Source organism: Drosophila serrata, unplaced genomic scaffold (assembly GCF_035046125.1).
Source record: "Drosophila serrata isolate PLE 108 unplaced genomic scaffold, ASM3504612v1 contig_276, whole genome shotgun sequence".
In the NCBI taxonomy this organism is placed as follows: domain Eukaryota; kingdom Metazoa; phylum Arthropoda; class Insecta; order Diptera; family Drosophilidae; genus Drosophila; species Drosophila serrata.
In genome coordinates, this window is record NW_028257174.1 from 377,462 (window position 1) to 393,169 (window position 15,708).

Consider the following 15,708-nt stretch of genomic DNA (forward strand, 5'->3'; position numbering starts at 1 on the left):
CTGCAATTGTTAACATGGTTTTATAATAAACATGACAGTCCAGCGCATTTCTTTTAATTTACGGCATATTTTCAGGCGGCTAAGTTAAATATTTATTTAAAAAATAAAGGAAACTAATATCTGGAAGCCCAAATTTATTAACTCTTGCAATTTTCAATTTAATTATAGTATCTAATCGATCATATCTAAGATAAAAAATCAATATTATTATATGGCAATTTTTTCTACAAATCAAATACTAAAAATTTCATAACTAAGACAAAAATGCATTAATTTGAATTCGGAAAGCTTTCTAATGTTAGTTATTAAGAGCTTAATAAATCTGCATACTCAGCTTAAAATAAAAAATAAATTAAAATTTTTGCCAATTTTTTGACAATTTTAACGATGTAACCCCTTAAAAATTTTTCAAAATTTTGAAAAAATTTAATTTATGCGGAACATAGCTAGATTGATTCGGTTTTTTAAACTGATCAAGAATATATATGATTTATGAGGTCGGAAATGCTTCTTTCACTTAGTTTCAAGCTTGGAAGGGTATAAAAACCTTGTTACAATTGTTCATTATAGTAATTTATTAAAGTTTTCTTAAAGAAGCTTCTGAAGTAAAAATCGCAGTTTTATAGTTACCTATATTCCATATCCGGCATTAAGGAGCTTTGAGTAGCAACAAATATATACGTGATAACATTAAACATAATATATTATACATATTTATTAACATAAACCCAAGCCCAGCTGGGGGAATTGAATCAGAAAAAAACAAACAAAAAATACATAAGTTAGGATTTTACAAGGCTTCCTTCACGTTACATTTTAAAATCCTTTAAGTATGATATATGCACCCACTGTAGCTTAGCACATAAATATGGGATGTACCCGCAGAAATTAAAGCATTAATTTAAAACGTAATTAACAGTAACATATATAAATCCCGACATTAATCTATTTCCAAACTGCGAAGATTTTGTGATATTTCTGAGGCTGCGGCATCGTTGGTCTTGCCTCGACTGCCTTTTTTGAGCTTGTTTATCTGCCAGTTTTGTGAATCCATCAGATAGTCCCTAAAAAGAAGATAATAAAATAATTAGAAGTTATAAAAATTATATAGAGTTTATCCAAAAGTACCCACCTTTGCTCCTTGAGCAACTGCATCCACTCTGCCTTCAGGTCCGCCATTTTGCCCGCCTCGCCGCCATATTCTTCCGGCAACATGGAGCGTGGAAAATGACGATATGGCGTCTCTGCTCCCGGCAAATGGAAATGGATCAGCTTGAAGACTTCGCTCTTGATAAATGGTTTCACCACGGCCATCACTTTGTCCACATAGGAGGGGCAATTGAGGACATGAATCTCCTTGAGCCTCACAGGATGCGCCTCCTGGACGAACTTCATGTAGACACGAAGTGCTCCGAGTGCTGTCTTGGTCAGATGGCGCAATGTATAGCCAGCCATATCAAAAATTGGTATTTCTCCATCGGATAAAGGACCCTTGTCCTCGACGGCAAAGCGACAGTCGGCGACCATGAAGAACACCTTGATTCCGGCCGTAAAGTTGAACTGCAAATATTGTTTTATATATTAATTAAATGGTTTAGATATTTAAATTATAAAAAGAGTGAAGTATATATTTATCATTTGTATTTATATTAAGTTATTTAATAATAAGCCTTTAGATATAGCTCTTATTATTCCACACTCACTTTATCCGCATCAAAGTCAACGAGGCGGTAAAAGAGCAGCTTATTGTTCTCCGGTGTCAGGCCAGGCAAAGGCACAAGATCACTGCAAAAAAGAAGGCAAAAAAAGAGAGTTAACCAATAAATATATATACAGATATATATATATAGATATATATAGTATAAAAGCCGGGTGATTTCGGGATACCAGACCCAAAACCGGTTGATATGCCAATGCACTTTGTTAGTGCAAACACTGAGCGAAAATTAACCACAAAGTGCAGGTGAATTCTTAGCAAATAATACACTCCTCGTAAGTCAAAGTGCAAGATCCAAAGTTGTGATTACTAATTCTACATAGTTAATAATTCCAGTGAAACTCTGAGTTCATAGAAATATGTAATTATTAATCAATCGCTTATTGTGATTTTGACAACTTCAAAAGTCTGTATTTAAAAATATAACCAATCATTAACTAGTTCTTTGTCTTGAAATTGTAACCAGACCAAGAGACACCCCTTTCTTTTCCTGATTTGTGTAACTAAAATTTTATTGTTCATTATTATTCATTTTTCTATATACACTTAAAAACCCGTCAAGCTTGTTAATAACAAAAAATAAAGCAATTACAAGTCTTTAATTTATTAAGGTAAGACATGTGTCCTCTTTTTGTTTGACATTAACAAATTAACGAATACAAAAACAATAATTTTAGCTAACTAAAAATGACTTAACTTATATTTATGTTTTTCACGGTTGGCTGGTTTTTAAATCTTTTTGTATAAGATTTACCTAATTAAAAATTCAAAGGGAGGTCAATATGCCATAATTGTTTTAATTCATTTTGAAGTTGATATAAACCTTAAGGGATTAAATCACCTATATCATTAATATTCTCGTTTTGGTAGTGGAAAAATTTTTATTTTTGTATTTTTAGTAGGAGCCTGACCTATACCTTTATTTCTTACATTTTTATGATTTTTAACTTAGCTTTTTTGTTAATTTTAGCTACCTTCAATTTTTGCTTTATAGATATTTCTATATATCATATTTTTGTTAACCTCAACAGAATTTTTATGATATTTAATATTGCTTTACAAGTATTTTTGAAGGAACCTGTATATCATTATTTAATTTTTACGGTCTTTTTTAATGGTCTTTAATTATGGTTTATGAGCACTTTTTGGTAACTCAAGGCTAAAATTGGGACTTAACTATATTTTCAGTTCCCAAAAATTATTTGTCTGACGATGAATGCAACAGGTTATCTTATTTACCATGAATATATTTAGTTAACTTTGATACCGATCGGATTTGAATATTTTCAGCTTGAATACTTTAGAATTTTCAGATCATGTGGCAAAATGTATACTTTAGAATTTTCAGATCACTCTAAGAGGGATTTTTTATATTTTAAATATTAAAGCAAAGACATTCTTGAAGTTGTTATATTATTCCAAACCAGTAGGACTATTCCTGTTGGATTTTTATAAAATTCCCTTAAAAATATTTCTAAAAATTCTAAAATACCCTTATAAAAATTTTTAAAAATTCTAAAATTGAATCTCAACTTACGCCACTTGCAACAGCTGCTGGGAACTGGCATCCAGGGGATCTCGATCGATGAAAATGTTGGCATATTTATTCCGCAGTCCAAAGTTGTGCTCGATGAGGCGCTGGGCGGCTGAAAGATCGCCCCGCGTTGTGTGCAGAAAGCGGCGCAGCAGCAGGCAGGCTGTGGAGGAATTGGTATGATTACCACTACGAATACAAGTATGAATACTAATACGAATAAGAGTATGAATACTAATACGAATAAGAGTTCGAATACGAGTGTGCCCATACAAGTATGGCAAGAGTAGATGTGCTGTCTTGGGGGTTATGCAACTGCGAATGCAGTGGACTCGCATCTCTTGCAGGCAATTGACCTACTCACTAACCTGAGTTAGTTGGTCATCGTCATACACAGGTAAAAATGAAGAAATTATTTAAAGTTATTAAATATTTATGAATTTATCAAATTAATGGGGAGTTACTTTATTTTTATGAGATTTTAAAAAACAAATTAAGCATACATTTAGTGCAAGTAAGAAGGTAAACAAACTATGTGAAATATCAAGGTTTTTAAGATCAATTACTGGGTATTTTATTATATAGAATTAATATGCTTAATATATATTACTCAATATATTTTTATATATATTCAAGAGCTTTTAAATATTACGACTATGTTGAAAAAATGCTATGGTACAGTCCCTGTATTATACTTTACAATTTAATCTGGTTATTCCAATATAATGGTATTATAATTTCAGTTAAAAGCTCGAAACTAAGTGAAGGAGTCATTTCCGACCCTATAAATCATATATATTCTTGATCAGCATAAACAGGCGAATCTTTCTAGATATTTAGAAAGCAAGAAAATTTTTGAAAATTTTTTTTTCAAATTTTTTAGCCTTTATATTCATTGTTAACATTTTAAAAAATTGACAAAAATTGAAATGGTTTAAAGTTAAAATATGAGAATGCAGATTTATTAAACTATTAAAAACTAGAACAGAACAACTTTCCGATTTGAAATTAATGCTTTTTAAGCTTAGTTATGAGTTTTTTAAGCTTTAATTTGTAGAATAAATTTTCATATAAAAATATCAAAATATCGACTCAAGAAATGGTATTCTTATTTTAGTCAGAAGCTTAAAAGAAAGTGAAGGAGTCATTTCCGACCCTATAAATCATATACATTCTTGATCAGCATCAACAAGCAAATCTTTTTAGCCATCTAAGGCAAAAATTTAATTTTTTCTAAATTTTAAAGATTTTATAAAGGGTTACATCGTTAAAATTGCGAAAAAATTCGATAAAAATTTTAACTTTTTTAATTTTTAAACTGACTATGCAGATTTATACATTTAATAAAAACTAACATGGGACAGCTTTCCGATTTAAAATTAATGCCTTTTTGGCTTAGTTATGGGATTTTTAAACTTTGATTTGTCAGAAAAATTTGCTTAAAAAATTATAAGTTCAAAGAATGCATTTCTTTTACGATCCTATATCTTGATTGTAAATATAAAAGGTATATAAGTTTCCTTTCTTGTTTTGTGCTTTTTTCCTGAAAGAGGTCACACGTCTTTTGCCTTTTATTTCGCTTATATGCAAAAATCTGGATACATTTTGAAATACCATTTGCTTGTGTCGATTTTTTTGTGCAAAAAATATGCAAATATCAGTTCACATAATAAGCAATAATTTATTAATTATTCATTACTATTTGTTGATGGGTGAAGTTTTATATGTACAACAAATTTGCAATATATATTTTGTTCCTTTTTACATTTACATTTATTGCATTATCTTTAGGCTCTCTTTGCAAACAAATCAAAACAAATAACTTTCCAGTGAGTACACTTGAAAAAAATATATTGTTTATTTTACACACATATATTTGGTGGCAACTGTAAGTGGTTTTTGGCCCACTCCTGCAGCTCCTGAACCCGCTTGGCCATTAGCTGATCCTCGTTCTGCTCATTGAAGTGCACCATTTTGCCGGTACTATCGCACTATCGCACTATCGAAATATCAAAATGTTGACCTATCGTACTTCCGCGAGTAAGCGAGATGGGGAGAGATAAGGAAAAACCTGTAGAGAGCTTATGGAGAGCGTCTGTTGGACGCTAATTCGCGACTGCAACTGATTGGGCTTCGTTTTTTGGCTTCTCGTCAAGTTGCCGCTGCTGCTGCTGCTGCTTTGCTCTCTGCCGGCTTCGCTGTCCGCTGCTGGCATCGCAAATAATAATCCAGGTGCTGGAATCCAAAGTGCTGGAATAATGGAAGCCATGCGATCAATGGAAATGTAAGTGTAAGTGTAGCTCCTCGTGCAGGTGTATGTGTGTGTGTGCTGTTTGCGGTTTTTGCTGTTGCTGTTATCTCTCTCCTTTTCTTTTCTCGTTCCCTTTTCATCCTTTGTTCACTGAAAGTTAAAAAGGGTTAAATTAAAAAAAAATATTTAATATTAAATGAATATTAAATTAAATAAATTAATATTATATTAAATATTTTTTTAATTTAACCCACTGCTTAAAATATAGCTCATATAAAATATAACCTCTGCAGTCAGTCTATAAAATATATTAAAGTTTTACAAATAAATTCTTAACTAATTAAGAAACAATAATTAAGGCTAGTTGGTAATTATTTATTTGTATTTTATATATGCAATTTTATGTTTATTTTTCATATTATTTATAGTTTTTATATTATTTATATTATTATAAATATATATATATTATTTTATAATTTATTTTTTATATTATTTATACTTTTTATCTTATTTATTTTGGTTTTATTTTGGTTTGGTTTGTCGTTTAAACAGTTTTTTGGAATTTTGGTAACTTGGCCCAGTGATCTAGATTACTCTCACTAATTTATGCTAATTTTTTCTACACGTAAATAAATATAAAGCTAAAAAAAACCATTTTGATATGTATATATATTTTACTTATACAAATGCAAACTCTTTTCCTTCAAGGATATTTTAAAGATAATTTCAAAATAAGTAAAGCAAAAAATAAGTAAAATACAAATAAAGTACAAGCACTTCTCTTTATGCTAAAATTCAGAGAATATAAATCAAAATTCGTAGGTTCTGATCATACTTTTTTGTACTATTTAAGCCCCTTTAATTATCATACCTTTTAAATTAATCATAATAATAATAATATACTTCGATCTGAAATTAAATTATTATAAACATAGCTTAATTTGGGCTTATATCGCCACGTTGGCAACGTGTCTCTTTGGTGTTGTGCAATTTTCGATACACGAATAAGGTACATTGTTTACTTTTCTGTGTCAGAAGGTCAAAAACCGAGGGTGTGCGTATGTGTGTGTGTGTGTGTGTGTGCGGTGCTGTGTGTATGAATTTTGCGTGTGTGTATATTGCGTGGGTGCTGCTGTGGCGGTTTTTCCGGCTGCCTCACGGCTCCAACGATGGCTTTCCATGGCGTCGGTCGTGGCCAAAGCCCAGTTTGCTCGACTTTTTGTTACCCTTTATGTGTTTCTGCTTCGAGAGGTTAACTGGATTTTTAACAGAAAGCATAACCAGGCAATTCGATCTAGACGAAAAGACAGCATCTTTGCCTATCTTATTAAAATTTGTAGAAACGATATGGCCAAAGTTTTGTTTCCTATTCGGTATAATTTATTTAAACAATTTCTTTCATTAAATACCTCTTTTATTTTTGTATTTATTTATTATTTATTTTATTATTATATGTATATTTTTTTTTAATAATTATTTATCATTTAATTTATTACTGACCAGAGATTTGATCATTAATGTTATGTTGAATGACTTCAACTTTAGACTTAATATAAATCTTAGGGTATCTTTAGGTTCGTTTTCATTTTCTCTTATCTTTTTGATTTTCTTATACTTTTTATGCTTTTTTTAGTTGCCGTTTCTTGTTGGCTTCAGTTTGGTTTCCAAGCTTTATTTTTTATCGCGACATTGGCAAACAATTTTCGGCAAGTCGAGGCAAAGTCGTAGTCGTAGTCGCTCCACTTGTTATGCTGGCTATGCTACCGCTTTCGTACGTGTTTCGCAAGTTAAACTATTTACAACTCAACAACAGAAGACAACAACATCAACAACAACAACAACAACAACAACAACAATATAAACATAAACTAAAACAAAACTGTCAACAGCGAGAAGAGAAGCAAGCGGCGAAAGCGAAAACCGACTTACATTTCTGCTGGCAGAGAACCAGAGACAGAAAAAAAACGGAAAAAATATAGACACCGATCGTATTAACAGTCCAACTTGCAAAGATCGAATTACTATATATTTACCAATTTTTTTTTAGCTTATTTCTCTGCACAAGCAGAGTATCCACAATTAATTGTACATTTTAATTTTGTGCCTAAATTTAGTTATTATTTAAAATAAAAGAGTTATTTTTTAGTTAAATAGTTAATTTTTGGTCGTATTAATTCATTAGATTTTGGTGAAGAAAAATAATTTATACATAAGTTTCTACTCTTTTCTATCAATAAAAATTGCTTATACGCCATGTGGGTTGAGTATGAAACATCACTTATAAATATAATTTATTTACGTTAGTCAGGCCCGATTTTAACCAATAGTAATTTTTTTAGCTTACAAATCATATTTAAAAAATATATATATATTTGTTATTACTGAAGAAAATTACTCATACGCCATGTGGGTCGGGTGAAAGAGATCATTTATATAAATATATATTATAATTTATTCACCTTAGTCAGGCCCGACTGTAACCGAAAATATTTGTTAAGCTTAAAAATTATATTTAAAAAAATGTTTTTCTATTCTCTAACTACTAAAGAAAATTACTCATACGCCATGTGGGTCGAATAAGAAAAATCATTTATGTTTATTATATAATTTAATCACGTTAGTCAGGCCCGACTGTAACCAAAAATAAGTGTTTAGCTTACAAATCATATTTAATAAAACATATATTTCTGTTACTACTAAAGAAAATTACTCATACGCCATGTGGGTTGAGTAAAAAAGATCAATTATATATGTATATAATATATAATTTATTCACGTTAGTCAGACCCTACTGTAACCAAAAATATTAGTTTAGCTTACAAATCATAGTTAAAATAAAGGTTTTTATTACATTCTCTTACTTATATGTTAAATAAAATTGCTCATACGCCATGTAAATAATTTTTATAATTTTTTCGCTTTAGTCAGGCTCGACTGTAGTCACTTGACTGCCAATTTTGAGTGCAGCTGTAAAACTTATTAAAACCCGAAAGCCAACGCAGCGAAAAGCACGCAAAGAAACCCCTCCTCCACCCCTTTGGCCTTGAAAATGGAACTTGGCCAGGGCGGCGGCCAACACTTCCATAAAAAAACAAAAACAACAAAGGCCCAAGACAGACTTTGACAAAAAAAAAATAATAAAGTGCTAACTGACAAATTAAAATGGTAAAAAAAGAGGTAAATGGTAGTTTAACTCGTATTTTTCGTGAATTTTTGGTATGGGAATTATGGTCATGTGAATGCTATTGGCTCGTTCTTGGCACTTTGCTACGTCCTTGGCGTGACATTAGTTTTAGTAGGAAGTGTATATAATATATATTTTATTTATAAAATATATGTATTTTTTATATATATTATATATATATATTTTATACGATCTTAGATCCTACTGCCCTGTATTATAGATTTCTTTAGGGAAAACTTTTGCTAGTTACTTAGTTACTAATTAATAATTGTAAATTGGTAATTAAAATCTTCATTGCAAAAATAGCAAGTAGTTACAAAGATGCATGGAAAGCAAGTTAAAATAATCTCTTCTTTTTCATTTAATTATATTACTCTACTTTTCATTTTTTAAACTTTGCTGAGGCATTATAATTTTAGTTACAAGTTTGCAATGGAGTAGAGAAGTAATTTCCGACTTCATAAATCATATATATATTTTTTTAAATAAATAAACCATAGCTTGGTACTCTCTGCTGTTTGCCATTTTTGTTTTGCATCATTTGGCTAAAATCAATTAGCCAGAATACGCGTACATTGACGACTAATTACGGCCACAAAAACCGACAGCCGACAGCATCATCATTACCACAAAAACGAATTGGCGGTTACAAAAGTCGTCATGCAAATTATTGCACATTTTGGTCAAAGTAAAGAATGATAAGTGCATTATGCAGGTGAGGTAAAAATATACAAAACAAAAATATTTAAGCTTAAAAGCTTCAACTCACTCAAACTTAAAAAACCAACTCATGATCGTTAGCAATGCTGCAACAGACATATTCATTATTCTCGAGAGCGATAGCCCTTCTACAATATCTTGTTTGATTGATTTTGAAATTTTGTAATTTCGAAATTATGTTTTTGATGGAAGATTGCATTAGATATTTGGACACTATCATTATTTGTAATTCCTTTTAGCTGAGTGGGATTTAATTTTTTATATAGTAACAAGGTGAATTTACAGATATATGTACATATGAACCATATAAAGTCTATTTTATCTACAAATCAAAGATGTAAAAATTCATAACTTAGCCAAAAAAGCATTAATTTCAAATCGGAAAGTTGTTCTGTTCTAGTTTTTAATAGTTTAATAAATCTGCATACCTAAACTGAAACTTTAAGCTATTATAATTTTTGTCAATTTTTTAAAGTGTTAACAATGAAAAATAAGCTTTAAAAATTGAGAAAAAAATGTTCAAAAATTTTCTTCCTTCCTAAATGCCTAGAAAGATTCGCCTGTTTATCCTTAGCAAGAATTTATATGATTTATAGGGTCGAAAATGACTCCTTCACCTTCTTTTAAGCTTCTGACTGAAGGTGCATTACCATTTTTTAATCGATATTAACTATATTTTTATATGACAATTTTATCGATAAATTAAAATTTAAAAATTGCATAACATAGTCAAAAAAGCATTAATTTCAAATCGGAAAGTTGTTCTGTTCTAGTTTTTAATAGTTTAATAAATCTGCATACCTAAACTGAAACTTTAAGCTATTATAATTTTTGTCAATTTTTTAAAGTGTTAACAATGAAAAATAAGCTTTAAAAATTTAGAAAAAAATGTTCAAAAATTTTCTTCCTTCCTAAATGCCTAGAAAGATTCGCCTGTTTATCCTTAGCAAGAATTTATATGATTTATAGGGTCGAAAATGACTCCTTCACCTTCTTTTAAGCTTCTGACTGAAGGTGCATTACCATTTTTTAATCGATATTAACTATATTTTTATATGACAATTTTATCGATAAATTAAAATTTAAAAATTGCATAACATAGTCAAAAAAGCATTAATTTCAAATCGGAAAGTTGTTCTGTTCTAGTTTTAAATAGTTTAATAAATCTGCATACCTAAACTGAAACTTTAAGCTATTATAATTTTTGTCAATTTTTTAAAGTGTTAACAATGAAAAATAAGCTTTAAAAATTTAGAAAAAAAATTTCAAAAATTTTCTTCCTTCCTAAATGCCTAGAAAGATTCGCCTGTTTATCCTGATCAAGAATATATATGATTTATATGGTCGGAAATGACTCCTTCACATAGTTTCAAGCTTTTAACAAAAATTATAAGGGTATAAAACTATCTATACTTCAGAGGCTTTAATTCAGTAATAAATTAAGATTAATAAGGCAAATAATTATTCTTTATACATATACAATTTGTAAGAATATTAAAAAAATTTACTATAAGACAATAGTTTTCCAAAAAGAATCTAATAATATTCAAAAACTTTATTTCACTTATAACCCATTCTCTTTCCATAACAATAATTACAGGCACAGTCAAGTAAAAAAGAAGCATTGTATTATTTTTAATTATATTTTTCTGGCCTCATAAATTTTCTTTTATTCGTCGATACAAAAATTGATTTAAATACTCAACATTGGCGCACGATCTTAGCTAGGACTTAGCTTACTTAGGAGGAGGATTAAAAGGAGGGTTTAACAGTATGAACAACGATCAGTTTAGTTACAGTTTAGCCTGTAGTTAATCCTACGTAGGGTATGTACACGGTCCAGGCGGACCAGGCATCACCTGCTGCTCCGCCTGTTCTTTGGACTGTTTGCCGGGGCAGCACTGCTGCCATTCGCTGATCCACGGAGCTGCTTCAGCTCGGAACGCGTGGCCGCCTTGATGGTCTGCACCTGTTGACGCACCGAGGCGCTCTTATATGTGATTGTTGGTTCTGGGGTACTCGGACTGGGACTGGCAGTGGGTGCAGAAGAGGATTCCTTCTGCTCAAACAGATCACTAACCTCCACCATGCGCGGCTTGAAGAACATATTTGGCCGAATGACTGCCTTCTCCGGCTGCTTGAATAGATTCAGCAATCCCCAGGACATCTCCAGTCGTTCGTTGTTATTGTTCTTGTTATTGTGACCTTCACTAGCCTCTGGCGAAAGCGAAACACTTTCCACCTCCGATTCGAGCACCCAGGCAGCATTCCTCACCTCGATGCGCAATCTTTCGCACTCCTCCAAGCTGACATTCTTGCTGACATTGAGCAACTGCTCCAGCGGATTTACAATATACATGGCCGAGTGATCCGGCTTGGCTAGGGCTCTTCCCTCATTCAGCGAGATGGCTCGATTGTGGAAGTCAAACTGCGAGTAGAACTCAAAGAACTGAAGTAGCAGCTCACTCAGCGAGCTCTGATTGCGACTCCGGAAGGCCAGACGCTCCAGGTCACGGGCAAAGGTACAATTAATACCATCCTCGGTGATACGCATATCCGACGGCTCGGCCGCCTTTGTCAATGCCGATATTGTGGGTAAAATGGGTTGACGCAGCTGCTGCAGAAAGAACATGACCAGGCACGTGAGCGAGAAGTTACTGATCCAGCGTCCAGGCGAAGGGTTCGTCAGTCCGCAGGACTGTGCCCACCGTCGGATGCTAAAGGTAAGCGGTCGAACTCGCACATCCAGTTCGCCGAACATGTACAGCAGCTCGGACATGTAGTAGCCAGTGCTGGAAGAGATAACAAGAGGAGATATGAATGGATGTTTATGGACAGAAATTCATAGTTAAAGAACTGACCCACCCCCATCTTTCTACAGGCCGGATATGAGTGCAACATTTGGGGCTTATCAGTAAGTGAATCATGGCCATTGGCATGCCTGGGGGAGATCACTGATTCACCTGCTCTCTCGCCAGCGAGAGAGATATGTATTTACACGGCATTTGGCAATCCTCGTCGCCAGCACCTGTCGCTATCTTATCTTATCGAGCTGGCCAAAAGCTTTCTTATCTAGCGCTTCCAACTGGGTCTTGCCTGGCCTGGATGTTGTCACCATTGCGTATCTCAAAACGATTTCAACGAACGAAGCCAACGGATCTCTGTACTCTACGGGTTCTGTTACCTCATTTTTTTTTCTGGTGATTAAACGTCTTCAAAAACAAGGTGAATTTTGAGTTTCAAGTGAAAGAGAAACCTGTTTAAAGTGATTATATTTTTTTAAGTGACCTTAAAGTGTTTTAAATTATATTCTAAAACATAGAAAACAAGAACCACACCCAAAGATATATTTAGTGAAGTGAAAGCAAGGTTTTTAGAATGGAAATACTTGATAAATATCATATATCAGAAAGGGAATTTAAAGTTCTTAAGATGTTATAACAATCTATTTAAGAAAAACATCTAATATCCTTTAAGAAAACCTTAAACCCACATATTTGTTAACTATTCTCTTTTGGGTGTTGCAATTGCTCGCAAGGTATTAATCACCTTTAGTGCGTGGCTCTGATAAGGTTTATTTGCTAAACACACACTGGCGATAAGACCAGCAGAGAGAGAGCACCAAGAACGCGGTAGAGAGATAGAGAGGAGCAGCAGGTGGTGGTGTAAGAGAGACATCAACCAGGTTAAAATCAAACGAACATTGTGATTAATAAAGGCGGCCGCCAGGCCAGGGTGAGCTTTTGAGATGACTCAGGAAGGCAGGAAAGGGGATTACTTGAATGAGGTGACTCCTCAAAGGAGGAGAAGTTTAAGTACATCTACAGATTTCGTTTTCAAGTTCTTTAGGAGCTTCCCCGGACTCTTTTCAATCATTTAAAATATATATAAATATATATTCCTTGCTCTTACAGCTTCCTGAACCATGGGCATCGGCTATGGCGCCGCCGAGGAGCAGCTGGAGAAGCAGATTGGCTGCGTCAAGTACACGCTCTTCTGTTTCAACATCGTTGCCTGGATGATAGCCACAGCTCTGTTCGCTCTCTCCGTTTGGCTGCGTGCTGAGCCCGGTTTCAACGATTGGCTACGCATCCTGGAGGCGCAATCCTTTTACATTGGCGTCTACGTTCTCATTGGCATTAGCATTATCATGATGGCGGTGAGCTTCTTGGGCTGTCTGAGTGCCTTGATGGAGAACACACTGGCCCTGTTCGTCTTTGTGGGCACACAAATCTTTGGATTTATAGCCACGGTGGCGGGATCAGCGGTCCTTATGCAGTTCAGCACCATGAATTCCAGTTTGCAGCCCCTGTTGAATGTGTCGCTTCGCGGCTTTGTGGCCACATCGGAATATACATACTCCAGCTACGTGCTGACCATGATCCAGGAGAATATCGGTTGCTGTGGAGCTAGTGGACCTTGGGATTATCTCGATTTGCGTCAACCTCTGCCCAGCTCCTGTCGCGACACTGTCAGTGGGAATGCCTTCTTCAATGGCTGTGTGGATGAGCTGACCTGGTTCTTTGAGGGTAAAACCGGTTGGATTGTGGCACTGGCCATGACCCTGGGCCTGCTGAATGTCATCTGTGCCGTAATGAGCTTTGTCCTTGTGCAGGCGGTCAAGAAGGAGGAAGAGCAGGCCACTAACTATCGTCGCTAAAGTGGACAGTGGCGAGTGAGGAGTAATGAGTGCCTAATTAGCTTAAGTTAGTAGATATACGACAACGACACAAGACCCTTCGATAGATATAAGAATTCACATCCAATTCGAACAATAAGTACAATAAAGATTGCGACCCCCACCCAAAGAACTCTGGTTTTTTATAAACTCGGACAAAAAAGACACACGGACACTCTGCCAGCTTGATTACTGATTAATTAAACACGGAGAAAAGCAAGGAACTTAGCTTTAGAAGCCTAAAAGTTATCTGAAGAACAAAGACCCAAGAGTCCTGGCTAAATCATTTCGTCTAATGATACAAAAGAAGGAAAGAAGATAAATTATAAAGACATTTCCTACTCACAGGTTGCTCATGCTCAAATCAATCTCCAGATCCAGATGCTCGTGATGATACTTAATGATGGGCACCCTTGCCTGCAGGATGCGCCGCACATGGCATACGCCCGGCAGGAACAGATGCAGCATATCACCAAAGCACTCCATGTGCCGTTGCGTCTGTGATCGTCCATTGCTCAGGTTCTCCTTGGTATGGTACACTAGTCGTGATGGCTCCAGCTTGGCAGCGCTCCCGCCGCCACCCGTATCGTTGTCGAAACGCAAGATCAGATCCAGATCGCAGCCCATTTTGCCAAAACCATTGACCGACGACCCAAAGGGCAAAGCCTGGGCGGTGGGAAACATGCCTGCGATGGCCTGTTGCACCTGCAGGGCGGCCAGGAAGCGCAGCCGTACGCCCAGCTCGTTCAGGCGCGAATGCTGATGCAGTAGTTGCACTTGCTCCTCAATATTGCTGGCGCTGCGGAGCACCGACAGCAGGTGATCCTTTTCCACCGGTCGATTGCCGTCGACGGAGAGCAGGGCGGCCGGTGCCGGGGCCGCAGTTAGCTTGGGACCACGCCGTGCACCTGCTGCCGCTGCCGCACGGAACCAGAGGAAGGGCGAGCGGACGGGAACACCGCTCAGTTCGCCATTGGTAACGCCAGCATCGATGGCAGCCGCTGCCTCACCGGCCGTGGCATATTCCAGCAGGACATAGTGCAGCGCCTCGTCCTGCCGCACGCAATAGTGATGAGCGCCGAGGATGGAGCCGAACCGGCTGCAGTAGTTATACAACTCCGCGTACGACTTCTCGGAGCTCACCTGGACGATGATGCTGCGCTGGGCCTGTCCCTGTTGCTGGCCAATGAACTCCTCGTAGCTGGGCCGACCTGTGGACAGAGGTGACATAAATGTTGGGTCTCTACAAGTGCCAAGAATCTCCTCCTCCGAACTCACCTGTATTCCGGCTGGCCGCCCCCGGAGCGCTGCAATATGTGCGCCACAGCTGATGGAGGTGATGGGTGCGTCGCACAAGGCTGTTCATGGCGGGTGTGGGCTCGGTTGCAGGTGGTGCGAAATCCTACGCACCAGCGCTCCTTGCAACTAAAATAATAATAATAATAATATGCCGATAGCTCTCGGTGGCCGTTTGAGGTTACGGCGAGATGTTATCGATGCAGCCCTGGTTGTGCGGCAGATTATAAAAGTTATGGAAATAAAATCAAAAAATATGTTTGAGAACTCTGACCATAGGCCATGTAAACAGCATTTAAGCGAGACTTCCATTCAGGAAAATAACCCC

The 15,708-nt window shown here is 35.5% G+C and overlaps 3 protein-coding genes across 4 annotated transcripts; 1 reads left to right on the plus strand and 2 right to left on the minus strand.

Moving 5' to 3' along the window:
• Positions 1-697: 697 nt before the first annotated feature.
• Positions 698-5,469, minus strand: LOC110178853 (alpha-tocopherol transfer protein). The gene is made up of 5 exons (XM_020946113.2): positions 5,122-5,469; positions 3,255-3,414; positions 1,704-1,785; positions 1,133-1,560; positions 698-1,064 (listed from the first exon to the last, which is right to left on the minus strand). Exons 1-5 carry the CDS (start codon positions 5,222-5,224, stop codon positions 941-943), a joined length of 897 nt encoding a protein of 298 aa, XP_020801772.2. The 5' UTR covers positions 5,225-5,469; the 3' UTR covers positions 698-940.
• Positions 5,470-11,035: 5,566 nt separating this feature from the next.
• Positions 11,036-15,587, minus strand: MTPAP (mitochondrial poly(A) polymerase). 2 transcript variants are annotated; one of them, XM_020946105.2, is made up of 3 exons: positions 15,363-15,587; positions 14,431-15,295; positions 11,036-12,198 (listed from the first exon to the last, which is right to left on the minus strand). In XM_020946105.2, the coding sequence occupies exons 1-3, from the start codon at positions 15,448-15,450 to the stop codon at positions 11,262-11,264; spliced, it is 1,890 nt and encodes a 629-aa protein (XP_020801764.2). In that variant the 5' UTR covers positions 15,451-15,587; the 3' UTR covers positions 11,036-11,261. The 2 variants fall into 2 exon arrangements, with proteins under 2 accessions (XP_020801764.2, XP_086691389.1); XM_086835263.1 differs by lacking the exons at positions 14,431-15,295; positions 15,363-15,587 and adding an exon at positions 12,272-12,556.
• Tsp2A (tetraspanin 2A) lies at positions 12,513-14,214 on the plus strand. Its single transcript, XM_020946106.2, has 2 exons — positions 12,513-12,631; positions 13,321-14,214. Exon 2 carries the CDS (start codon positions 13,332-13,334, stop codon positions 14,064-14,066), a length of 735 nt encoding a protein of 244 aa, XP_020801765.1. The 5' UTR covers positions 12,513-12,631; positions 13,321-13,331; the 3' UTR covers positions 14,067-14,214.
• Positions 15,588-15,708: the final 121 nt, after the last annotated feature.